Genomic DNA, 27,814 nt, shown 5'->3' on the forward strand with positions numbered 1-27,814 from the left:
GTAAATTAGAATATAAATATAGTAAACTTAGTTCATTTTAAGCACTCAGGCGTCCAATTCGGATAACAAGGTCCAAACCGAGTGGGGTCACCCGACACGTCCGTCACATTGAGTTGGACGTGTTGGAACTGATGCTGCCCAAAAACTCCTCCCCAATTGAAAATTATATGTTTAGAGGTGAACTTAGTAAACTTAGTTGATTTAAAGCAAGTGTCCAATTCGGGCATACGAGGTTCAAACAGAGTGGGGTCAGTCCCGATATCTTCGTCACATTGACTTGGACATGCCGGAGCTGACTATGCAAAAAAACTCCTCCCCGAGACTTTTTTCCCCACTTAGAAGTAAAGTTAAAATACAAACATAGTAAACTTAGCTCATTTTAAGCATTCAGGTATCCAATTTGGGCATACGAGGTCCAAACCAAGTAGGGTTAGTCTCAGCACATCTGTCACATTAAGCTGGACGTGCTGGAGCTGATGGTACTCAAAAACTCTTCCCAATTGAAAATTATGTGTTTAGAGGCAAACTTAGTAAACTTAGTTGATTTGAAGCACTCAAGTGTCCAATTCAAGCATACGAGATTCAAACTGAGTGTGGTCAGTCTCGACACGTCCGTCACAATGACCTGGACATATCAGAGCTAACAGTACCCAAAAACTCCTTCTTGGAACCTTTTTTCCCACTTAAAAGTAAAGTTAAAAAATAAACATAGTAAATTTAGTTTATTTTAAGTACCATGGTGTCCAATTCAGACATATGAGATCCAAATTTAGTGGGGTCAATCTCGACATGTCCGTCACATTAACCTAGACGTGCCGGAGCTGACGGTATCCAAAAACTCATTCCCACGACCTTTTTTCCTATTTAGAAGTAAAGTTAGAATGTAAAGATAGTCAATTTTAAGCACGTAGGTGTCCACGCGCGGAGGATATGCGAAATGAAACTAGCTTTGTGTGGTGAAAAGCAAAAATTAGAAGAAGAATAAGTTATCTGAACGACGACGTGTTGTGAAGACTAAAGATATAACCCCGCAGCCGCAAGAAAAGGAGACGCAGCAATTGCAGCGAGAGAGGTTGCAATCTTGCAAAGGGGAAGGGGGATGGGTTCAATAGCGTCAACAAGCACCTACTGTTCCGTGATGAAGAAGTACAAACAAAGGTGCAATGCTCATCACCTTCCTCGCATTCTCGCCTCCCACAATTCCCCGCAGACCATCATTCATTTCCCACATGATCAAAAAATGGGTCGGAGGTATCTCTCTCTCTCTCTCGCTACAGCTTTAGAAGCAGTGTGCTTATGAAAAAACAAGGAAAGCCCTTTAATTTGTTTTTGTATGATGTGTTGTTGAAGGGAAATAATATTGAAGTGCAGCGAAATTGCAGTGGTGGGTACGATCTTTAACTTGGGGTCTGTACTCTCTCTCTCTCTCTCTCTCTCTAGTTAGCTAGCCTAGCTCTTGCTCTGTTTTTTTTAATTTATTTAAGGGATGGTGAAATCTGATGGATGTGTTGGGCTGATGCAGTGGGAAAAAGCCAGACTACCTTGGCGTGCAGAAAGGCACACCTGGCTTGGCACTTTGCCCCGCCACCAACAACTGTATATCCACTTCTGAGAATTTCAGTGATCTTACCCACTATGCTCCTCCTTGGTAACACCGTCTCAGACCTTCAAATTAAATTTTTTTTTTTTTTAAAAAATCGCTATAAAATTGTGTTAATTTTATACTGACAACTTCAAATATAAAGCTCCAACGACTTTGAGCACTCATCCAAGGAAAATATATATGGACTGAGGCTGTCAATTACTGCAATAAGAAAAATGTGGAATTGGTGGAAGTAGTTCCTGCTCTTGTTTCAGCTGCGGGCAGCGAGCCAGTGAGGCATTGGCTTATCTTTTCTTTCCTCTTTTTTTTTTCTTTTTTAACTAGGAACTATAATCCTGAAGAAGGGCGCAGGAGGAAAAAGCCTGTCAGCAGAGAAGAGGCAATGGAGGAGCTTCTTCAAGTGGTAATTTCTTGTTTACGGTCTCTTCTCTCTCAAAGTATGTTGGGGAGAGTAGATTTTTTTTTTTTGGGTATTCACAGTCCTCCCAGCAAATTATAAATCGATAATTAAACTCTAGTTATTACAAGTTGCCTTGCAGATAAAATCATCCAAGCCGGACAAGTTTACCCCACGTATAGTAGAGAAGAAAGATGATTATGTTCATGTGGAGTACCAGAGTCCCATCCTGGGGGTAGGTGGCTAATCCTATCCTATTTCAAGTGTTAAATTTGAAATTGAATGAATTCCGACAAAATAATTACATCAGTTGTGTCATTCACAATTCAAAGCTTCAATTCTGTGAATTTAAAATGAAATAGAACCACAACCATTATAAAGCCACATCTGAATACTGATTTCATGCGTGTTTTATGCAGCTTGTGGATGATGTGGAGTTTTGGTTCCCGCCAGGCAAGAAATCAATTGTAGAGTACCGGTCCGCGTCCCGTCTGGGAGACTATGATTTTGATGTGAATAGGAAGAGAATTAAGGTAAAATCTGCCCTGCAACAGTTTTGGATTTTGTACGTTTTATGTTTTATCTCTCATGATCATACTTGCACATTCATAACAGGCACTGAGGTTAGAGTTGGAGAAGAAAGGATGGGCCTCCGAAGGCAGCTTTTGAGGAACACTGGAGAAGATTTTATTGATTTGGGGATTGCTTTCAGATTGGAAAGGGCTGAAAATCCCCCCAGCTTTTCAAGAATTTACTCTTTACTACCCCGTATGTTTGTTCACCGGAAACGGGAGAATTCATTAGTGCATTCCCCACCATATGGACAAGCAGAATTCGATATGGGTCTGCTATCCCAAACACCACCTTATGCAAATGTATTAAGCTTTTTACTGGAAAAGCTGAAAGTTGAAAACAGGAACCATTGTCCATATCAGCTTCCTGACCACATCAATGTCATACTTTTCAAGTATAAAATATTGTCAAATGCAAAACTAAAACATTATCATGTCTGAATACAGAAATACAAGGTGCTGCAGTTTCAACATTTTTAACTTAGTATGAAATGCAGTTGTCCATATCCGACCATTGAAATGCTAAACCAAATTCTGAGAACAAAACGACATCTACCAGCATCTTCTGAGGGTATCCCATGCAACCCATCAGTGTCTTTCAGCAAGAGAAGTTGTCACCTTGGAAGAAGGATTAGTCCTTTCGGAGTTCCATGTATTCACGATGAATGCCATCTGCATTCAGGATGACTATTTCTAGCTTGTCCCCCTGTAAACATCCACGACAAATTCAGAAACACGTTGATGAACATGGTCCAACATACTTTTTTTTATCAGAACTTCCCATTTAATGCTTCATCTTATTAACAGTGATCAAGTTTGGTCCATGTACACACGACCAATAATTTACGGAGGCCCAAAAGACAGGTAGAGCTGTCCAAGAAGGCAAAAAATAGATACAGTTTCAACTAGATTGCACAGTTTTTTTAGATGAGGAAAATGAACTTACAGTATATATATCCCTCTCGGTTGCAGAAGCAAAAACAGTTTTCACCAAATCAACTGCTTCTCGTTCAGAAAGTGGTGTGACAGCATCCTGAATTGACCATTGCACCGAAAATAAGGACATAAAATGATGCAAGTAAAAGCTTCAACAAGGAGTCTTAAGTCAAGATCTCACACCTTAGCAGGTAATAGGAGGGGGCTGGGGGACTTCAGTTGGTTGTCCAAAAAGGGCGTGATCAGTGTGGAACCAGACCCTTGGGAGCTGTATCCAACCCTCTCATACGACCCAACAGCATCATATGTGAAGACAGAACCCTTCCCTAAAACAATTAGGGGAGGAAAAAAGTTTTAATGACCAGAGGCAGAGAGCCTAAACTGGATTTTGAATGTTCATTCACCTTACCTTCGTTATCAAGGCCACCCAAAACATTGAAAGAATAGTACGGGAAGAAGCGTTTGTAGTAGAGGGTGTTTGAAAGTAGTTGAGCCATTGCAGGGCAGCTCATCTGCTTGTTGTGTTGATGCTGATAGGTCTGCATTAAAAATGGTGCTGCATAAATTCTGGTGGCTCATGCGCTGATTTAAAACCCCCCCCCCCCCCTTTTTTTTTTTCTAGATAGAGAAATTGGTTCAAATCATTCCCCCTACAGGATGCAAAAGTAACTTTTCTTTGCATGCTGTGTCAGCCAGCCATAAAAAACAGAAGATTTTTCCATTTTATAAGGAAAAAAGAAAATATAATATCTTGCACTTCAGTTTTGTTTTTCAGATGTGCAATCTAATTGATATTTTCTGATTAAACTAACTTCATGAATAGAGTCACAATAACAGATAAATAAGCAGTAAAGAAATTACAAAACACTATGTAGTGTTTGGGAGCATGGATTTTGGGCCTTAGGCCTGGACTCATGTGGATTTTGAAGAAACTCAACACAACTTCATACTATGTTTCATTCAAACTCACACAAATCCAAATTAAGGCCTGAAAATCATGCTCCCAAACAGAATGTCATGGCTTTTTAGATGAACAAAGAATTATATCATAATAAGAAGAAAAAGTAAAGTATAATAAGGATGATGAGGCATCCTCCAATAAACCAAGAAACCAAAAAAAAAAAAAGCCACAAGGAAACATTCTTAGATGGAAGGCATAATACTCACATTAAAGGCAAAATGGAGCACGGTTACTCTTAGTTAACAAAATATAATAAAATTATAGCATGTCACGAATCTCCATGTCTTGTGTGTACATTGCATACCTATTATGCATCCCACAATACAATCAGGATGCAAAACCTACAGTTCACATATTGTTTTACAATCCTAGAAATATTATACAAAAGAACTTTTTACCTCTGATCAAAAGAGCAAAAATATTGTAAAAACTAGCAATATACTTACCAAAATAATTGGTCAAGAATCTTACTAAGTACAGTCAAAGGTGATAAGTGCCATCAAGGTACTGGGATACACTATATCACCTGAGACACACAGCAAAAGGGCACCTACCAGAGCAAAACAAGTTGCTAATTTCCACATATACAAGCAAACATCAGCTTACAACAATAAAATTCCATAAATGAAATGCATGTGCAAACAGGCAGAGCCAAAAAAAAAGGTAGCAATGACAGATTTTGAAAAAAAAAATGGGATAATTGCTCACCTGCACATGCAGAGGAGAGAGAAAGATGCTTGTGTAGGCACTCTTATACAGCTGTCAGTTCTACTAGGCATTTTAACAAAAAAACAGTGAAACTCTAAACTTTAGCAAAACAAATTCCTCAATGTCTCATGATGCAAGGCTCTAGTGGGGTTGTACTCGAATTGAGTTGAGTTAACACAGGTGAGATAGTCAATCTTGACTCAACTAAAAATATTTTGAACTTAGAATTCAACTCAATCTTATAATTGCTGGATTCAAGCTCTCAATTGCAAGTTCCTAGAACTTAAGCTCAGCTTGATTAAGGTCAAACTGGCTATAAAATAATATTAATACATGAATAAAATATACAAATATATATATATATATAATGTAAAATACATCACTTGCACAATATAAAAAATAATCAAACAAAATAGGCTTGATTAACTTTGAATAGGCTTGGCAGTGGTATCATAAACTCGAACTTCTTGATATTGGATAAAGCAAATCTTCGTTGTTGTGTCCCTTGTGATTGACCTAGAAGGATGGGGACATGTCAAGTATCTGCATGGGCCCATGTCTTCTTAGGGCTAATTATGGTTGTACAATGCAATTTCAGTAGTAATATTCTATTTCAGTTGGAAAATGCAGTCAGCTGTTTGGGGTAGTATAACTGATCAAGGGGTGATAACTCATACCACGGAAGGAAATTGACTCATCAAACTACTTGAAAAGCTTAAACTAGATTCAAACTCAAATGAAGTTCAGTTGAGTCATGCTACAAAGCAAGTCAAGCTTGAGTAGCTTGCAAGCCAACATGAGACACATCTCTCGTGCCCAACTAAGTAAAGACAGATGCTGGACCCAAAAGGCACCTTCGACCACCTCAATTGAATGCTTTAGACAAGCAATTGACTTGCCTTTGACAATATTGATCTCAGAGATCTAATAAATCCTTATTAGACATAGTGAAAATACAAGCATAAAGAAATGCAACATTCCAAATCCTATCAAAATCCACTCTCATAGTACTTGTACTATTTTGCCTCAATAAGATTTTCACAACTTTTCAACAGTCGACATAAATATCCATTGAGCTCACATTCAGGCAATATTACCCAAAATTTTGGTCTCCCGACTCCTAAAATTTTCAATTTTCAAGTACGTTAATTCTCCTTTCAACTGACTTCCATGCACACCTTGGTTCCATAAACAAGCCATCCCCGCCATTTTTTATGTGGAACCTTATTTTTCTAATTAGGAAATCGTGTCATGTATGCTCCTTTTTTTTTTTTAACCTGAACAATAAAAGGACTTTATTAAAAGGGCATCAAGGGGATCCCAACCCAGATTACAGAGTCATCCCTCCTGCAGAATGTCACAAAAATTTAAAATTACATTATGGGCGTTCACTACAATCCTACTATGCCAGCTGGAAACCACAATAATCCACCGCTCTTTACTAGTATGAAGCGGTGTGAGAGTTTTTGAATGCTCTCCTGTTTCCTCCTTTCCAAGCACATCCAAAACTTGCAAGAGGGATGAGAGACAAAGCCTTTCTCTTCTCCTTGGTTGCCCGAATCCCTTTCCATGCCCAGAGTTTCCCTCCCACCAAGCTGGCAGTAGCCCACCTTTGTCTGATCATGGTTAGGGCCATACTCTAAAGACTCCTTGTCCAGGTCAATGAAGGAAAATATGTTCAACTGATTCTGCATCAGCAATGGAAAGGGAACATCTATTGAGAATGGCACCCTCCTTTTTTGCAAATTGTCCAGGGTTAAGATCTTACTATGTGTTGCCTCCCAAGCAAGAAAAGCTACCTTTGTAGGGGCAGCCATTTTCCAAATGTGAGTCCAAGGGAGATTGCTGTGGTTCGTTTCCTAGAATGGATTCCTATTTGTTAATGGTTATTTAGTCTTTTAGCATTATAATCATTATGTGTTAAGAGTTTTGTTAGTAATCAGTGAGAGTTAGTAAGGGTATTATGGTCATTTCAATTGTACTTACATATACTATAAATAGAGGGAGAGACCTATCATTGAGTTTAGGTCTTCCATTTTACCCAATTACTCAACATGGTATCAAAGTGTGATCCAACTAAACCCTATTCCCGTGGCTGTCCTACCTAGATTCACCTCCATCCCATATTATTTCACAAAACCAACCATACAACCATAAACAGAACCCCCTCCCCCAATGACTCACCCCACAAAACCCCATCACCAGAGAGGCACCCACACGCCCCCACGCGCCAGCCAAATGCCAGCAGGGCTGACCCCACGCACTGGCACATGAGTGAATTTCTGGCCACCTTTTTCTTCTTTTTTTTTTCCTCTGCCATGCTATGATTCCTTCTCTAGACTACATTATCAAGCTGTTGGATCAGTCATTTGCTCAAAAATTCAACCTTTCTAACTATGCACTCGCGGCATTCCATTAATGTTTGTTCAAGGCTTGTGAAGGCTTCTTTGTGAGTTTTTTTTTTTGGAGCTGTGGCAGCATTCATATGTTCAGTTGTGAGGCTGTGTGCTATCTCCATCAGTGAGTTGTTCACCTCTTCCGTGGCATTGCGGCACCCAAGAAATGGTTGTTTGATGCTTCGTGAAGCTGTTTATCAATTGTTATTGAATTTATTGGGTCTGAAACAGTGGGATTTGCTGTATTTTTTGATTCACTATTCTAATTCCTTCCATATACCAAAATATCAAGTTGTTGGGCATGTATTTGTGGCAATGCACTCATGGTAGTTTGTTAGTCGTTGTTCAGTGTTAGTAATGGTCATTGATGACCTACTTGGGCCAGTGGCAGTACAGTCATAGCTACACCACTTCAAATCCATTGTCACCTTGGTCATCTGTCCTTGGACAAGTTGAAACAAGAAGTTCCTACATTGAGTTCTGTGTCTAATCTTGAGTGTGAGTCCTGTCAATTGGGCAAGCATCATCGTGTTCCCTTTGCTCCCCAGGTCGACAAATGGGTGGTTAGTCCTCCATGCTTGTCCATTCTAATATTTGGGGTCCTAGACATCAAATTGGGGGTTTCAGTACTTTGTTACATTTGTTGATGACTACTCTACGATGACTTGGTCATATTTAATGAAAGATTGTTCCAAGTTGTTTGATATCTTTTGTGCTTTCTATTCCCAAATAAAGACTCAATTTGATATGCCAATCATGATACTTCGTAGTGATAATGCTAAGGAGTACTTCAATACCCAATCAAGTACTTGTACGACTAACTCTGGTATGATCCATCAGTCCTCCTATGCCCACACTCCACAACAAAATGGAGTTGCAGAGCGGAAAAACGGACATATTCTTGAAGTCACTCGTACCCTATTATATCAAATAAATGTCCCCAAAGTCTTTTGGAGTGATGTTGTGCTCACAACTTGCTCCCTCATCAATAAAATGTCATCATCCGTCTTTGATGGTAAAATCCCATATTTAGTTATCTTTCCTAAGGCTCCTTTGTTCTCCCTTCCTCCTCGTATATTTGGTTGAGTCCTTTATCCATTAGTTATCTCCAGGAATGGATAAGTTGGATCCTCGTGCTATCAAATATTTTTTTTTGGGCTATTCTTATACTCAAAAGGGATATAAATGTTATAGTCCTACTTTACATCGATTCTTTGTCTCTGCTGATGTCACCTTTTTTGAGTATACACCATCCTACTATGATTCCTTGAGTTCTGTCAACCTTGATGAGTCCCTTCCTCTGCCTTGCCTTCCAAAACCTAGTATCTGTGCCCAATCCTCCTATATCTTGATCCGGAGTCCTTCTCATTGCTTGAATCATCCCAATTTGCAGGTATACACACGGCGACTCAAGGGGGAAGTGCCTCCTCCAGCTTCTACTACCGTGCCTCTAGTTCCCTCATCAAATGATCTTATTTTTCATAATGTTGATCCTCCAAAAATTGTTCGAAAAGGTAAATAAACTTGTACCCGACATCCAATCTCTAATTTGTTATGATTTATTGTCACCCTCTTATTATTGTTTTGTTAGTGCTTTGTCTTCTGTTGCTCTTCCAAGATCTACTTATGAAGCCCTATCCCATTTTGAGTGGAGGATGGCAATGGTTGAATTGATGCATGCACTACATGATAATGATACTTGGGATTTGGTACCTCTTCCTCCTGATAAGTTTGTGTTTCGTTGTCGGTGGGTGTAAAATGTGAAAGCCAATCCTGATGGTTCTATGGTTCGTCTGAAGGCCCGCCTTGTTGCTAAGGGATATACTCAGGTGTATGGTTTGGATTATTCAGACACATTCTCCCCGATTGTTAAACTTGCCTTAGTACATTTGTTCATTTCTTTAACCACTAGTTGTATTGGCCTCTACATCAATTAGATGTGAAGAATGTTTTCCTACATGGTGATCTTCATGAGGAGGTATATATGGAGCAACCCCTTGGGTTTGTTGCTCAAGGGGCGTCAAGCTTAGTATGTTGGCTCAAGAAGTCATTGTATGGATCAAAACAATCTCCAAGATCATGGTTTGGCTGTTTTAATGTTGTAGTACTTGAGTTTGGCCTTCATCAGTGTGCAGTAGATCACTCTGTATTTTATCATCATACTCCATAGACTAGTATTTTGCTTATTGTATATGTGGATGACATTGTGATCACTGGTGATGATGATCATGACATCCAGGACCTAAAGCTTTTTCTGTAGAGTAAGTTTTAGACCAAAGACTTGGGACTATTGAAGTACTTCTTGGGTAGAGAAGTATCGAGATCTCGTATAAGAACTATTTTGTCACAGAGAAAGTATGTTTTTGATCTTTTAGACGAGACGGGGCTATTGGGATCCAAACCTGTTGATACACCCATGGATCCCAATAGTTAAGTTAATGCTAGATATGGGTGATTTGTTGCCTAACCCAGGTTGGTACCGGAGACTTGTTGGAAAGTTGAATTATCCCATAGTCACTCAACCAGATATATCCTTCGCAACAAGTGTTGTGAGTCAATTTCTCGATTCCCCGAGAACAAGTAGCTGGGAGGCAATAATTCGAATTTTGAGATTTCTCAAAGGTGAATCAAGGAAAGGTCTTTTATATTAGGATCGAGGTCACACTCATATTCAGGGATATACAGATGCAGATTGGGTCGGATCACCTTCCAATCGAAGATCCACAACCGGGTATTGTATCATTGTTGGTGGTAATTTGGTGTCTTGAAAAAGTAAGAAACAAACTATGGTTGTCGGGTCGAGTGCTGAGTCAAAATATAAGGCTATGGCGCACACTACATGTGAACTTGTTTGGCTGAAGAACATGTTGAAAGAACTGGGTTTTCCACATTCTCAACCTATGGAGTTGATATGTGATAATTGAGTTGCTATTCATATTGCCTCCAACCTTGTCTTCCATGAGCGGACAAAACACATTTAAGTTGATTACCACTTTATTCGAGAGAAACTTGTACAGAAGCTTATTATGACCACTCATGTGAAGTATGAATTTCAGCCTACTGATTAGTTCACTAAAGCCTTGGGAGGTGCTTGTGTGAAATTCATTTGTAACAAGCTAGGAGTATGATATATATGCTCCGACTAGAGGGGGAGTGTTAATGGTTATTTAGCCTTTTAGCATTATTATTATTGTGTTAAGAGTTTTGTTAGTGATAAGTATGAGTTAGTAAAGGTATTATGGTCTTTCCTATTGTACTCACATATACTATAAATAGAGGGAAAGACCTAACATTGAGTTTAGGTCTTCCATTTTACCCAATGACTCAACACTATTCACATACATGAGAATTACAGGGGAAAAAGAACAATCTTTGATTCGTTTATGAAAGGATGGAAATGGATTTTTTGGTGAGAGCTTCCTACAGAAGGATTTTACAGAGAAGACTGTGTTTTTGTCAATGGCCCACTTTGGTTAATTGGGCATGTTTTGGAATTGAAAGTCGTAGAGAAGGCTATAAAAATTAATGAGATACTGGATTCCACAACATTCCATGTTTCAAAAAAAAGGAATGTCCCAAAAGATCCCCTGCTCTAAAATTTGAAGGTGATGGTTGATGAGAGCTTCCTTATCGCAACCAAGTTGTAGTTAGCAAGAAATAAAGCACTTAGGACCTCCCAGTCATGCCACACATCACGCCAAAAGTATGTTGTCCTCATACCCCACTTGAAATATGATAAAATGGAAGAAGTCATCCCATCCTTTCCTAATAAACTTCCACACCCCTACATGTCACGAGCTAAGCTTGTTCAGGGCATTATGCTTTCCTGTGACCGCTTATCTCATGTGCTTGGGATGGGTTTCCATCATGTAAATACTAGTGTAGGGTTATTTTCTGCTAGTAGAGTCTTTGTATGCCAAATAAGGCAGTATGACTCCTTAGTCACTTTGATGTTTCTTGGTGCCAGGATGATAATTACATAAAAACCTCTTTAGGGGAGGGTGAGTGTTCATCAGTCATTGTAAAACTCACTAGCCATTGTCAACGTGTTTAGCCTACTTGCCTCCCTGGCTAAACACACCATGTCAACGGAGGTGTTGTTAATGAATTATGTTTGCTTCAATGTTTACTGCTTGCTTGCCATGACATTCATGAATTGATTACTGTTTTCGCTGCTATTTGAATGAATGTCATTCGTGGATGAATGTTGGTAAATGATAGGCTGGCTAGTTAAGCAAGAGTGTTTTAGCTAGCGCCGCACGGCCCTTCACAAGGGTGTGAAAATAGTCGGACCGTGACATTTGGTATCAGAGCCAAGTCGGTGACACTTGGTTAAAGCCCAAGGTTGAGTTGCTACGTGAATTCGATTGCCTTCGTTGTTGGATTTGGAAAGCTTTGGTAAGTGACCATGGCACCACACAATGCTGAGAGGATCTACGTGCTAGAAGCACAGGTTGAGACAACAACCAACACTATGGCCGCGGGGGTGGCCCAAATGAGAGAACTTGTTGATGAAGTGATGGGATCACAAAAACATCAAGCAGGTTTGACAGGCGACATGTCAGAGGACTTTCGCCACACGGTTAAAACTTTGCAGTCGCGTATGGCTGATCTGGATGCAAAGGTGAATCTGATGGTTCTTGCTATGGGGAACTCCAACACTCCGGGAGTTAGCAAGACCAAGGTATCAGAACCCAAGACGTATGGGGGTGACCGAGATGCCAAGGAGTTGAAGAACTTCTTGTGTGATGTGGAGCATTACTTTCCCGCTGTGAGGATGGCCTCAGAAAAGGCAAAGGTGGATACTATGACCATGTACTTGGTTGGTGACGCTAAACTGTGGTGGCATACCAAGTACAGAAAAATTGAAAATGAAAGCTGTGTAATCGATAGTTGGGTAGACTTGAAGAGAGAACTTAAGGCCCAATTCTTTCCTGAAAATGTTGAGTATAATGCAAGGAGAAAACTGAGAGATCTCAAGCATACGGGGTCGATCAGGGAATATGTGAAACAATTTTTTGCTTTAATGTTGGATATTCGGGATATGTCGGAGAAGGACAAGTTGTTCTATCTTCTTGAGGGGATGAAATCGTGGGCAAGAACTGAACTTCATAAGCAAAGAAATCAAGACTTGTCAACTATACAAGCGGCTGCAGAACGCTTGACTGACTACACTAGTGATGATACCGCTTCGTCTAAACGGTTTGGCGGAGAGGAAAACGGTGGAAAGTCTTTCAAGAACGGCAAACCCAAGAGTGGAGGAGCCGACTCTAAATCATCAACCTCGAAGGAAGCTTCGTCGTCTCAAGGGTTCAACACACCCAATGGAAAGGGGAAGAGTAAAATTTCGTGCTACTTGTGTGGTGGATCTCACAAAATGAGTGAGTGTCAACACAAGAGAGTACTCAATGCCTTACAAGCTTCTACTTCGGGAAAAGGGGTGGAAAGCGAGGAGGAAGAGGATCATGCCTCAAGGGTGGGTTCAGTGCGGACTTGAGGATAAATGGGAAGAGTACTCGCGCTATGGTGGATACAATGCTACTCATAATTTTGTTTCGCAATTGGAAGCATGGAGACTCAATTTATCCTTAGAAAAGGATACAGGACGCATGAAAGCAGTTAACTCTATAACCTAGCCTACTCTAGGAGTAGCCAAGCAAGTGACTGTAAAACTTGGACAGTGGGAAGGTCATGCGAATTTCACAGCGGTGCCATTGGATGAATTTCCAGTCATTCTAGGAATGGAGTTCCTAAGGGGGACGAGGGCAGTGTTGATGCCTTCGGGTGGTTCCCTGGGTCTGATGAGAGATCACTCGTGCATGGTGCAAGTCGTTGCAACGAAAGGAGACGACGGGAAGTCCCTTTCAGCCATACAACTCAATGATGGATTGGGTCAGGGTAAGCAGACACGTCTAGCCACGGCGGTGGTAGACAAAGTAGGCCAAGAGCTGGAGCCTACTACCATCCAAGCGGTGTTGGATGAGGATAAGGAGGTGTTTCCGGATAAGCTGCCTCACAATATGCCTTCACGACGGACTGTGGAGCATGAGATCGAGTTGTTATCAGGAGTGAAACCACCTGCTAAAGGGTCATGTTGGATTGCGCCTCGAGAAATAGTAGAGTTGGGGAAACAACTTGATGAATTGGAAGCAGGACGTGTTCGCCCTTCCAAAACACTGTTGGGAGCATCGGTGTTGTTTCAGAGGAAACATGAAGAGCATCTACGAAAGGTGTTCGACATGCTAAAGGGAAACAGTCTGAATGTGAAGAAGGAGAATTTCTCATTCGCTCAGCGAAGCAACAAATTCCTTGGTCATGTGATTGAACAAGGTCGTATCCGGAGGGGAATAGAGAAGGTAAGGATGATTCAAGAACGAAAGATCCCCACGACGGTGAAGGAGTTGCAGTCCTTTCTTGGCCTTATTAGATACTGCAGGAAGTTCATTGAGGGGTATTCGCGGAGAATGACTCCAATGACAGGACTACTGTGGAGGTATTGTTGACCGCACACACAGGATGATGTGGTTGATTATACCAAAACTTGTCTCACTTGCCAAGAAGACAAGGGGGAGCGGAAGAAGTATGGTACTTTCATGGCCGCAACAAAGTACTGTTCGGCAGAGGAGATGACACAATTGTTCCTTGTAACTGTTGTGAAACATTGGGGTGTTCCCCAAGTTATTATTTGTGACCGAGATTTAATGTTCACCGACAACTTCTTGATAGAATTTTTCAGAATATTCAGGTCACATCTTGACATCTCTTCGAGTCATCACCAATAGACAAACGGATAGATGAAGAGATTCGGAGAGCTTCTAAATGAATACTTGTGCCATTTTGTCAACGACAACCAGAAGAATGGCGTGCAACTACTTGATGTGGCTCCGTTCTGTGGCAAAGCCCCAAGGAGCTCAACAACCAACAAGAGCACTTTTGAGCTTGTTACAGGCCAGCGACCGCTGTTACCTCACACAGTGGGCGAGCCGTTCAGACGAAAGAGTCCCAGGGCATACATCTTCACTAGAGAATGGAGACAGAATGTAGAGTTTGCCCGAGCCTATCTGGAGAAAGCTTCTAAACAGATGAAGAAGTGGGTAGATCAGGGGAGAAGACCGCAGTTTCATGTCAGCTACCTCAAGCCGTTCAACGCCAACACCAATGACCTGAGCAAAAGTCAGTCCAATAGAGCAGAGTTGAAGACAGTGCAACTTGATAGACATGACGTTGAAGAGATCCTTGCAGAAAGAAAGTTCATATCCTTAAGGAAGAAGCAGCAGAAGTTCCTAGTAAAGTGGAAATGCCTTGATGACAAAGAAATCAGCTGGATTTCTGCGGAAGATAGTCAACCGTTGTACCTACCACCAAAGTCTACGAGGACGTCGACCGCATAAGTGGGGAAGAATGTCACGAGCTAAGCTTGTTCAGGGCATTATGCTTGCCTGTGACTGCTTATCTCGTGTACTTGGGATGAGTTTCCATCATGTAAATACTTGTAGGGTTATTTTCTGCTAGTAGAGTCTTTGTATGCTAAATAAGGCAGTATGACTCCTCGGTCACTTTGATGTTTCCTAGTGTCAGGATGATAGTTACATAAAAACCTCTTTAGGGGAGGGTGAGTGTTCATCAGTCATTGTAAAACTCACTAGCCATTGTCAACGTGTTTAGCCTACTTGCCTCCCTCGTTAAACACACCATGTCAACGAAGGTGTTGTTAATGAATTACGTTTGCATCAATGTTTACTGCTTGCTTGCCACGGCTTTCATGAATTGATTACTGTTTCCGCTGCTATTTGAATGAATGTCAATGAAAGTGTTTCGTGGATGAATGTTGGTAAACGATAGGCTCGCTTGTTAAACAAGAGTGTTTTAGCTAGCGCCGCACGGCCCTTCACAAGGGTGTGAAAATAGTCGGACCGTGACATACACCATGCGGTCCTCTGTCAACTTGAGTAATCCATTCATTATGCTCTAATTCATATTTGGAAGCAATGATACCCTGCCAAAGATGGTTTTTCTCTTTCATAAATCTCAACAAACATTACTCGAGAAGTGCTTCATTGAAAGTGAAGGGATTTCAGCCCCAAAACCTCTCGTGCAGTGGGTTGTTTGATCATGGCCCATTTGACAAGGTGGAATTTGAACTTTGCACCCACACTCCCCCATAAGAACCTCCTTTGAATTCCTTCAAGCCTCCACGCAACTAAAGCTGGAAAAGGAAAACGAGACATGAAATATATGGGAAGGTTTATCAAGGTACTTCCAATAAGCATGAGTCTGCCAGCTTTAGACAAGAAATTCCTTTTTCATCTTGCCAATCTTTTTATGAATTTTCCAATAATGGGGTCCCAAACTCAATCTTTGAATTTGGCTTTGAGAGGGAGCCCAAGATAATTAATGGGGAAAGATCCCATCTTGCAATTTCCCAATAAGTTGCCTGCTTTTTTATTTAATTGTGCATCAATTGTCATTTTATTAATTTTAGTTGTCAACTTCAACTATCTTTTATTTTCTAGTTTTTCTCTTGAACACTTATTCAAGTTGATTTTTTTAATGATAAATAGTATGATTATAATATAGTAATTTTATGATTAAATAAATTATAGGAGGGGAGGTGTTAGGGGTGGGATTTTATTCCTTCCCAAGGTGCTTCATGTGGATTTGATTATTTGGAATTCTCGTGCTATTGGTAAGGTTGACAGCTTAGAGGTTTCTTTTCCATGTTAGTTTTGTCAAATATTAGAGGTAGAGACCAATGGTTGGTTTCATCTGTGGTGGATCCACATGTCTTTGAATGTGGGCTTTAGCCCACTCAATGGACAAAAGGATTTATACGTCTAGTATTACATATGAAAATAGGCATAAAAGAACAAGTTCTTTTGGAATCACAAGTTTAGGGCCACTTTACCTAAAGTTTAGGCAGTTAGGTTGTGGGTCAACAATGTATATCAAGCTTTAACACTCCCCCGCACATGCAGCCTGACAGCATGTGGAGAGATAAACAAACGATAAATAACACCCACTATACGGAATATAATAATTTTTAAATAAACACAGGCAATGAGACTAGAGCTCAAGACCTCCTACTAACTAGCTCTGATACCATCCCAGATTACCACTTTACCTAAAAGCTTAAGTTGTTAAGTTGTGGGCCAACAATGTATATCAAGTTTTAAAAATTATAAAAAAATTCATTATAATACTAATAAAAATAAAAGTCAACTATTCTAACAAATTATGGGACTCTATGCCACTTGTCAAAATTTCTTGTGATGAACAAAAATTTTTATAGTAACTTATGATTATAAATGAATAATTGCAAAAAAATATATATATATATATATATAAAATGAAAAGAAATAAAAAAAAAAATACATTATCTGTGAGTCTCAACCCCTACTAACCAAGGTCTTGGATCCGACACTGGTTTCATCTATGTATGGTCCCTCTAGTCCAGCACTTAGATCATTTTCTTGGGAAGAGCTTCATGCAGTTTTTGGATTTTGGTAATCTAGCTAGTTAGTTGGAGGAGGGGGGAGGGCATTTTTAATATTGTTAAGTTCCCTAGAGAGAAGAAAAGGGGAGGATGTTTTACTTCGATCATAAGTAATTTCGATAGCCTTTTTAGGGAGTGTGGGTTACAAGATTTTCAAATGGATAATGCCTTATTTTCTCGGTAATTCGGTGGGAAGACATCTGTTGCTTGTCGTTTGAGAAGTAAGAGGAATTTTCAAATCTTTCTCAATTGGCTTTTTCCAGGCCTGTGTATGATCATTTCCCTTTAATAGAAAGGTTAGGTGGGTCCAACACCATTTAGGTTAGAAAATATGTGGCTAGATCAAATGTCTTTTCTATCTTTGGTGAGAAATTCTTGGAATGAAGAGGTTTCATGGGGGTTGGGAGGGTTTTAGGTTCATGAGAAATCTTGAAAGACTTCAGGTTGTGTCGAAGAGGTGGAATGTAGAGATTTTTGGAGACAATAGAATTAAGAAAAATAGAGTTTTGTGGGATTTCAATTTGTTGAACAGGGAAGAGGAAACGATGCTTTTGATGGTTGATGAGGTTAAGGGGATGGGTTTAATTAATGAGTTGAGGTTATTTTTAGGGAAGTGGGGAGTTGGAGATGAGAGGCTAAGTACAAGTGGCTAAGTGAGGGTGATTGTAATTCTAAATTCTTTTACACTTGGCTTATCATAAAAGGAGGAGTGTCATTAGGGAGTTGGAGGTGTGGGAGGGAGAGGTTATTATTGATCCTAATTCACAACTGTGAGAATAGAACTTTTGCGAATCTTTTCTTTGAGGTTGGCGATAGGGCAACAATTGAGGGTTCAAAGTGGAATACAATTTCTTTGAATCTGAAACTTGGTTGGACGGACCTTTTGAGGAATGTGAGGTTAGACAGGTTGTGTTTGAGATGGATAGGGATATGGCACTAGGTCTAGATGGCTTTAACATGGCTTTCTTCCAAGATTGTTGAGATGTGGCCAAAGTAGGTTTAATAAAGATTGTTAAGGAGCTCTTTTTTAATGGTGTTTTGAGCAGTATTAATCCTAATTTCGTCACTGTGGTGACTAAAAAGAGTAAATCTTTGCATGTTGCTGGATTTTGGCATATTAGTCTAGTTACTAGTGTGTATAAGATTATTGCTAAGGTGCTAGCCAATAGGCTGAGTTTAGTTATAGGAAGTACAATCTCTCAAGTTCAAAATGCTTTTGGCGGAAGTAGGCAGACTGTGGATGCAATTTTAGGGGCTAATGAGGATTGAAGAGAATGTTAGAAGGGATAAAGGGAGGAGTGTAGTGTTCAAAGTGGATTTTGAAAAGCTTATGATCGAGTCTTGGATGAGGAATTGTTTTTCTAATACTTCATTTTCTATTATTATCAATGGGGAGCCTAAGTTGTGGTTTACAGCTTTAAGCAGTATTAAGCAAGGAGCCCTCTGTCCCCATTTTTGTCTGTCTTGGTTGTTGACTGTTTGACTAGATTGATACATAGAAAGGTTGAGGGTCTATGAGGGGTATTGGAGTGAGCATGACATGGTCAAAGTTTCTTATCTTCAATTTATCGATGATACTATATTCTTTTTAGAGGATCATAGGGAGTTGTTTTTAAATGTGCTCACCATTTTGCAACTTTTTGAGTGCATTTCTGATAAAAATGAATTTAGGGAAAAGTGGAATTGTAGGTATTAACCTATGGAGTTGGCTTCTTTAGCCGGGTGTGATATCCTTGACTGGATTTTGTCATATTTAGGGGTCCTGTCGGTAGTAATCCTAGGTTTGTGGGCTTTTTAGTTCCTTTGGTAGAGAATGTGTCTGAGCATCATGATGGATGGGTGCTCTCTGTTTTTCTGAAGGTGGTATGGTAACTCTTATTCAGTCTTGTCTTTCTAGTATTCCTCTTTACTTTTTCTCTTTTTAAAGTTATTACTGGGGTGGCTAGGACCATTGAGAGAATCATGAGACTTTCTTTGGTCTAGGATGGGGGAGAAGAAAGATCATTCGGCTAGATAGGAGGGGTCTATAGGTCTAAAAAGGAAGAAAGAGAAGGGTGGGGGGGTTGATTCTTGGGAATTTAGCGTCTGAAAACAGTGCCTTAATGAGTAAATGGTTATGGAGGTTTCTTTTAGAGAACCCACTTTGGCCTGAAGTAATGAAATTAAATTTGGCATACAAGGAAATGGATGGAAAACTAATGTAGGTTTTAGATCTTCTTGTTAGAGTCCCAGGAGATTTATATTTCAGCTTTATCGACACTATACATTTTCTAATACCAAATTTAAGGTAGGCGTTTTCTGGAAGACCCTTGGGTGTAGGATTCAATACTTTTCATGTTGTTTCCTCATTTGTATCATCCTTCTTCATTACATAACAATCCTATTTCTTCTCTTTTTTTTCCCCTTGCTAGTAGGGACAATTTTTCATGGGATTTTCTTTTCTGTAGATCTTTGAATGATAGAGAGGTGGAGGGGTTTGCTCTTTGTTGGTTTTATTGGAGGGTTGTTGTTCTTCCAATAAGGAGGATAAGAGGAAGTGGGATCTGGAGTCTTCAGTAATTTTCTTGCAGTTCTTTCTTTGAGTTCTTGACCCAAGAGAATATGTCATTTTCTTTCTTTCATATGATTTTGGGAAGGCCAAAGTTATCTCTTAAGCTTTTATTTGGTTGGTTTAATAGAGTCAATACTAACAATATGCTGCAGAGTAGGAGACCTTCTAAGGCATTATTTCTGGAAGTGTGTGATATTCTTTGTTTTGATAGTTCTGAAACTGCCTCTTTTGTTTTCGCATTGTTCTCTCTCTTGGAGGATTTGGGGAAAGTTGGGTTTGTGCGGAGCCTGTGGAGGATATGCTGGCTATTTCTTTTCTGGGGTTCGGAAGGAGCAAAGACACGGATGCTCTATGGAGATGTGGTCTGTTTTCTGTGTTGTGTGATGTTTGGATGGAAGGAAAAATAACATTTTTAAGGGGAAAAATACTTCTTGGATTTTTGTTTGGGACAAGATTCAGTTTTTGGCTTCTTTAAGGGCGGCCACTACTGGTTGTTTTGAGGGATTATGTCTTGAAGATGTTCAGTGTGATTGGTTTGCTGTTTTGTATTTAATTTTTTTGTTTTTCTACTAAAGTCTTTTGTTTGTTCTCTTTCCTTTTTTTTTGGAGAATTCCCTATTCTCCTGAATCACATATTCTTTCTCTATTAAAATTTTTTTTATTTTGCAATAAAAAAAATAGTAATTTTAAATATACTTCTTTGCAATAAAATATATATATATATATATATATATATATATATAGTAATTTAAAGGGTTAGATTATACAATATAACTTACTGATATAAATTTATTATATTTCATTACTTTGAAGTAATAAAATACTAGGGCTTGTTTATTTTATTGTATGTTAATAATGGAGTATATCATATTATTAGTTGATGTATTTTATTTCATTAATTTAGAACAAATGCAAAAAAATTATTACCCTCACTGAACAAGGTTGGTTTTTCAGCATCTATCTTATACTGATGCTCTGTACCAATTTCTGACAAATGAGTTCAAGATCCCTGGGGAGACTTCTATTGGAGCAAGTAATTGTGATGCAGTGGAGAAATTCCAGGGGATTAGTTCGGATTTTAAGGGGAAGATCATTGATATGGGAGAATATGGTAGAAATTCAAATTTTAATAGATCTGAGCCTTCCAATGTTGAGCCCAATTGGAATAGGAATAGTTCTTGGATTGCAAAACATAAGTTTAGGGAGTAAAAATAAGACCAAGAGAAATAATCATACAATCCAAGATGAGAAAGGGCGGGATGGGCTTGAAAAAAGTAATAAAAGTTTGGGCTTAAAGTAAGTTAGTGGGTAAGGAACTAAAGAAGCAGAAGGGTGGGGTTTTCCACTGTTTGGAGGTTTGGGCAATTTCAAATCATAAGGAGCAAGGTAATTTATTTCAAAATGGATCGGTAAAATTGAGAATGGGTTGGAAGGTACTGTTTCTATTTCTTGCCTGAAGCAAAACAGAGTTGAAATGACGCAGAATCAGTGAGATATAATCTGGAAGTCAACAAGGAAATTATTTGAGGGACTCAAAAAACAAAGGAAAGAGAAGAGGCTAGGGGATCCATTATCTCGGTTTGTGTGGTCAATGTGGTGAGTAGAAGAATATATAAGGCTGTTAATGTTTTCTTTTGTTTGGGGGGGGCGGGGGGTAAGGTGTAGATTGTTGTTTGTCTCATTTTAAAACTTGCAAATGATACCATTATTTTTTAAGATGATCATCAGGACTTTTTATTAACATCGTCACTATCCTACAGATTTTTGAGTCTCCGATCTTAGAATCAATTTGGGGAAGAATGGTATTGGTCCAACTAATGTTAGTCCTAAGAGGGGTTTTGGACTTGACTTCCCTAGTTGGGTGTAGGGTACCGGAGTGGCCTCTGGTATATTTAGAAGTTCTATTGGAAGGTGAGCCTCACTCATCAACCTTTTGGGATCCAGTGGTGTCTGTCCTTGGGCAGTAGAAGTTACTCTCATTCAGAACAGATATCGGACGGGTGGAAAGGAGCTTTGTTTACTCCCTAGCTGGCTGTGGGATTTTGGAGTGGCCTTTGGTTTATTGAGGAGATCCATTGGGAGGTAAGGCAAGCCTAGCTGGTCAGCCTTTTAGGATCCAGTGGTATCTAAGGTAGCTAAGCAGTTGGATGGGTAGAAAGGAGCTTTGTTTTCCTTGGGCAGTAGAATTACTCTTATTTAGAGCATCCATTGAACGGGTCGGAAGGAGCTTGTTTTTCCTTAGATGGCATTCCCTAGCTGGGCATGAGATTTTGGAGTGGCCTTTTAGTCTATTTAGGAGTTCCGTTCGAAGGTAATCCACGCTCATTAGCCTTTTGAGGTCTGGTGGTGTTTGGATGGTAGAATTACTCACTCAAAACAAACTTTCTACTATTCCACTGCATTTTCTATCTCTTTTTAGGATTCTAAAAGGGTAGCACATAAGTTAGAGAGGTTATGAAGGTGTTGGGGAGAGGAAAGATCATTTGGTTTAGTGGGAGGTGGTCCGTAGGTCTAAAGAAGGAGGGTTGGGTCTCAGTATTGTGGTGTCTAAGAAAACCTCCCCTTTCACTAAATGATTGTGGAGGTTTCCCCTCAAAGGTGAATTCTCTTTGGCACATAGTAACAAAAAGTAAATAAGGAAGCTTTACATAATAATGGGTGGGATGCTAATTGGATTGTTAGAAATTAATCTGAGTCCTTGGAGGTTCATTTCTCAAGTTTATCCTTCTTTCCTTCCATTCACAAAATTCCAATTGGGAAGAGGTAACTGTATTAGATTTTGGGAAGATTCTTGGGGGGTGTTTTTTCCTTTTTCTTTTTTTAGGGGGGTGGGGGGCAGGGGGTTTAGTTTTATCTCTTAGAATATATCACCTATCTTCCCGTTATAATTATGTGATTTCCTCTTCTCTTCTTTCCAAGAGGGATTTTTTTTTAGGGGGATTCTCACTTTAGAAGAAATTTGAATGATACAGAAATGGAGTTATCTTCTTTACTCATTTGACTAGAGAATTTCTATATTGCCAATAGAAGTGTCCTATACAAAAAATAAATTAAAATAAAACAAAATAAATAAAAGAATTATGATAGGTGTGATGGTAGAGTTTGGTCCTTGGATTCTTCAGGGGAATACTCCTGTAAATCTTTCTTTTCTCATCTTACTAAAGATAATTCAATTTTTCCTCTATATAGGGGTGTTAAGGAAGCTAAAGTTCCTTTTTCAGATTAAGGCTTTTGTTTGGTTGGTGGTCCTTAATAGAGTGAACACCAATGATCTGCTGCAGAGTAGGACACTTTCTAAAGCTCTGTCACTAGACATGTATGTCATGTGTGGCAATAGTTTAAAGGATGTCTCTCGCATGTCTATTCATTTTCTTTTGCTTAGAACTCGTGGTTTTGGGGTGTTTTGGATAATTATGGCTGGTTCATTTTCAGTTGAAGATCTTTTGTCTATTTCTTTTGCAGGTTTTGGGAAAAGTAAGGATGATATAAGGATGAGGAGTTGTGCTCTTGAAGCTGTTTTGGAGCTTCATTGAGGAGATTATCAGTCGGGTTTATTGGGGCTAGAATCAATACTTGGCTTCTCTTTGGGCTTATAGTGCTCTCCTTGGCTTATAGTGAGGCTGTTCCATTCATGGTTTTTGTTTGGGCAAGACACTCACTTCCCCTGAGATTTGGCAAAAAGACAGGGCCTCCCCTGAGGTTTCAAAAATACCACAGAACTCCCCTAAAGTTTGCCAAAAAATACACAAAATCTCCCCTCAAAAGAGGTTCGTGCCTTTTTAGCTAACCTCAGGGGATGTCCCTACAATTCTTGAAACTCAAGGGAGGTCCTTGGAATTCTTGAAACCTCAAGGAAGGTCAGTGTATTTTTGCCAAACCTCGGGGAAGGTTAGTGTCTTTTGCGCTTTTTGTTTACATAATTCTTGACAACGATATCAAACAGCCCCTCAAATTCATGATTTTAAAACTTGGAGAGGCCAACAGGTTAGTGTGGGACCGTGTGGGTCAACCCAATGGTCAGTGACACACACACACACACACATTTTATATTGATCATTAAAACATAAATGTGTAAAATTAATCCATTCAATCTAAAAAAAATTTAAAGTTTCATATGCAATTATGCATAATCTCATTTCACACTTCTTCATAGAAGTGCATTAAGTAAATCATCAAACTATTTCTAATGGCAAAGCAGTTTCCATTCTCAGAATGAATGACTCAAATGATAAGATTTTTTGGAAGCGAGTCAAGCCGGAGGGTATTGAATAAATACCCAGAGGAGGAGGTTGCTTAGGGCTTTACCTTTCTGTGCCATCGACCACTAGAGGAAGAGGCTGCTGCACCATGAGGGGGATGGTGGATGGTATGCTGCCCCTAGAGGAGGAGGATGGTCGATATTTGCACTGCTGCCAAATGAGGATGCTGCTAAGCCGTTAGAGGAGGATATTTAGGTTAGCGTTTGGGCCTTTGGTTCCTTAGATTTGGTTTCCCTTAAAATTAAAACCAAAAAAAAAAAAAAAAACCTCACCAGATCAACCCAAATCTGACCCCTGTTTGCTCCAATTCCTACGAATTCATAGCAGGTCACCTGATTCTATATTGGTCCTCTTCATTTCCGGGTTTCAAGGGTCACCCAGAGTGGTTGGCTCCAATCAGACCAGCCATCTCGTCCATGCTCAAATTTCAACTAGGCATCCTTTCAGTTAACTAGACTAACTGAATCCCAAGTGAAAATAAGAATTGTCCTTTTGACTTTAATACAATAGAAAAAATTGCAACATATTACCAAAAATATCTCTTATAAAACAGCATAGGAAAATCAATAACAATCCCACCCTAGAAACCCTCACGAGACAGCCCAACAATAAGGGCAAGCTCTAAGGCAAGTAGTCAACTCAGATGTCTTGGGTTCGATTCCTCACATGATCAAACTTGTGTCTAAGAGGACAGCTGTGGACCGGGGTTGATTCGTTACAAGTGTCAGAGGTAGCTGATCAACTTAGGTCGGACCTCTCCAGCCTCCATTATCCACAAAAAATTATATATTATTATAATAATACTAACCCACCCTACACCTCTATAATCTTCCCAAAATGATTTAACAGCATTACCAAATTAGAACTTTCCAAAAGCCTAAATTGGCCTCCTTTACGTAGCAGACAATGAACAAATTTTCTTGAGTATTAATAACCGGCTGGATGGGCAAACTCAAGGTTGGCATTCTTTATTCTGCCATATGCTTGAAGATGAGCTTTTACAAGCAAATTAAATATGCTTTCATCTCTTGATTTAATTTAGTTGTCACTTCCAAAATCCATCAAACTACTCAATTCATTTCTATGCTCACTTCAATTCTTCCATGCAGGATAAGGCCAAATATTACTTGTTCATTGCCACAGCATCTTTGAAACCAAACCATCCTCGAGTTCCACTTTGACAGTGTTAGAATGCTCTATTTCTTCTTTCCAAGAGAAAATCAGAATACTCTCTATTCGCAATCCTTAAAAATCTTCCTCTAGATTTTTTCTCTCACCAGGAAGACCTTTTAGAAGGTGTTCACATTTGTAATACCACAGGAAATCTTGTACATCAATCTTCTTAGACACTCCTTGAACACTTATTTGATGCTCCCTCAAAGCAATTTAAAAGCAATAATGAAATACTGAAGCATCACTTTTATTATTTTATTCATGAAAGATGAGGGAAAAAAACTGCACGCAATATTAGTTTTGTTACAATTATAACAGATTTGGCTACTGTTAGACAAGAAGTAATATGTTGAGAATTTCTGTGGATGGAAAAGAAAGAGGAAGAGTACATACATTTGTATTGGATTTTTTCAATTTGTACAGATATATAATTGCTAAAAACCTAATAACTATCATACATAAAATATTTTTCAATATAAATATAATATATAATTGTCGTGTCCTATATTAATAGGATTTTTTGTGTGCCTGTCGTATTGTCTCTCTATCCATGCTTCATAGAAGTCGCCCTTTTCATTTTCAAAGCTCCTTGCTCCTTTTCATACCAATACCTAGGTATTCATTCTAACTTCATCGTTTTTTATAAACAGAGGTAATTGTTCAGAGTGCAAATAAAATGTACTTTGAAACAGATTCCTCATAAATTATATGGGACATTTTCAGTATCAATCAACAAAACAATACTTCAGAGCAATGAACAGAGTAAGTCCTAAGATATATAAGTACATAAGATTTTATCAATTATAATACTTAGAATGAGTCAAAGTTATTGGAGAGAAATCTATATCAGAATAAGTGTTCAGTTAAAAATATTAAATCTCACCAAATGTTTGGCTGCCAAGAGCTTCTGTAAGGCTCTCACGTCAGCTTGAAAACCAGAAGAAGCCATTACACATTTGTCCGCTCTACAAAGAAAGAAAAATAAACATGAAATACATAAGGCCATCTTACACAAAAACTCATTAAAAACATATGTTATCCATACAATATTGGAACCTTCACATCAAGTTCATGGTATTCCCCTATGGAAAAGGAAAAAAATCACAACAATTCACTTATCCACATAAAATAAAAATCCCAACAATTCCATATTTCTAATAAAGATTGCAATATGACAATTTAGATACAACTAAAACTTATATTTGTGCCATTTTATCAATGCCACTGTATATATAAAGGCAAAATCTTACATCAATAGAGTCAAATAATTGGAATGCAATAAAGGTGCCGCCACATACTCTTTAATGCTACAGAGATACACAGGATTATTTTTTGTGCGTTAGTAAAGCTACAACATGTTCCCATGTGGAAAGGTAGTTGGCCAGTTGGGTAAAAATTGTTTTTCTCTAACGAGATAATGTTTATCTAACTTCTATATAGCAATAAATCAATGCAAAAGAAATTAAGGTGAGTGTACACTCCAACTTGCATGCCACAGCTAATTTAGATGAATAGTTTCTTTTTCTAAGCCAACAAGATTCGAGCTACGAGTGGAGAAACTAATTCACGCAAATTTTGGTGCCATTGCCAAACCTTGACCAGCTAAATATTTTAATTATCTAAGCATACAGATAGATTTCACTGAAGTATTTATCAAAATTCTTAACATTATTTTTTTTGTTTTTTTGTTTTTTTGAAACGAGGAGCTATGGATAACCACCACAATAATCCCTCGCTCCACCCCGTATTATCTCAAATGGAAATTCGTATCCCCCAAGACTTGAACTCTAGTCACCTGAGCCACCCTTGGGGGCAAAAGACTGAGAATGTTGAGAGTGGAATATTAAAACTGAATAAGAATAAAATAGAGCAGCCTAAAAAACTTTCAAATTTTTGAAATATTGAAGTTATCTAATTTAGATACATCCATATTAACAACTCTTTTCGCAGTGCCTGTTGAATATAAATTGAGCATTTTAATTTGAACAACTTTCAGGACCATGCTTAAGAACCATGCAAGAATCAATTACTGCTAGAAAGAAACTGCTAAAATCGCCCAATAAGATAGCTTGGTCAACACGCCAACTGGAATAAAAGCCGGAGAGCAAGTTCGATGGCAATCACAAAATGGAGGAAATAGGAAATCCGATGTTAGAATGGCGTACAGTTTGCAAATTTTGGAGTACTCTCTGGTGAGTATACTGTAACCAGTGGACATTCGAGTATCAGCTGCTATTACACAATAATCAGCCCCAGCGATCGCAACACAAGATCTGCACATAATAGCAGAAGCACGGCATCAACAGAACTTCAAATCGCACACGCATGCACACGAACATAGAGAGAGAAAGAGAGAGAGTACCCTCCATTGTTGTCGTAAGGAGACCAGTTAGCTTGTTGCTTGGCCATGGAGAGAGAGAGAGAGAGAGAGAGAGAGAGAGAGAGCGAGAGGGGGGGGGGGGGGGGGGGGAGCGCTAGGGCGATTAAGAGAACGAAAATGGAGACGGTTTGGGCTTCCCGTTTGGTCTTATTACGAGCTTCGGCTTTCTTTTTGCTCAAGTTTAGGGATCCGGGGAGTTGGTTTGAGAATTTTTTCTAATTTTAATATTATTTTAATAAAAATTATTTTAAAAAAGTTTCAACTGAACTTTTTTTTTTTCCCCCCTCAAATTTATGCGTCCAAAAAACACGGATAGTCCAATGTTTATTAAACAAAAAATACTAGAAAAATCAGTATTTTTTAATTTGGATGAGCCCCATCAACT

The 27,814-nt window shown here is 39.0% G+C and overlaps 2 protein-coding genes across 2 annotated transcripts; one reads left to right on the plus strand and one right to left on the minus strand.

The window, feature by feature from the left end:
- Positions 1-988: 988 nt before the first annotated feature.
- LOC131166410 (uncharacterized) lies at positions 989-3,045 on the plus strand. Its single transcript, XM_058124937.1, has 7 exons — positions 989-1,251; positions 1,351-1,407; positions 1,523-1,648; positions 1,928-2,006; positions 2,143-2,235; positions 2,420-2,533; positions 2,616-3,045. Exons 1-7 carry the CDS (start codon positions 1,100-1,102, stop codon positions 2,667-2,669), a joined length of 675 nt encoding a protein of 224 aa, XP_057980920.1. The 5' UTR covers positions 989-1,099; the 3' UTR covers positions 2,670-3,045.
- LOC131166412 (proteasome subunit beta type-1) lies at positions 2,869-27,690 on the minus strand. The gene is made up of 7 exons (XM_058124938.1): positions 27,412-27,690; positions 27,215-27,322; positions 25,933-26,014; positions 3,918-4,047; positions 3,692-3,834; positions 3,519-3,605; positions 2,869-3,278 (listed from the first exon to the last, which is right to left on the minus strand). The coding sequence occupies exons 1-7, from the start codon at positions 27,456-27,458 to the stop codon at positions 3,204-3,206; spliced, it is 672 nt and encodes a 223-aa protein (XP_057980921.1). The 5' UTR covers positions 27,459-27,690; the 3' UTR covers positions 2,869-3,203.
- Positions 27,691-27,814: the final 124 nt, after the last annotated feature.

Source organism: Malania oleifera, chromosome 10, assembly GCF_029873635.1.
Source record: "Malania oleifera isolate guangnan ecotype guangnan chromosome 10, ASM2987363v1, whole genome shotgun sequence".
Taxonomy (NCBI): domain Eukaryota; kingdom Viridiplantae; phylum Streptophyta; class Magnoliopsida; order Santalales; family Ximeniaceae; genus Malania; species Malania oleifera.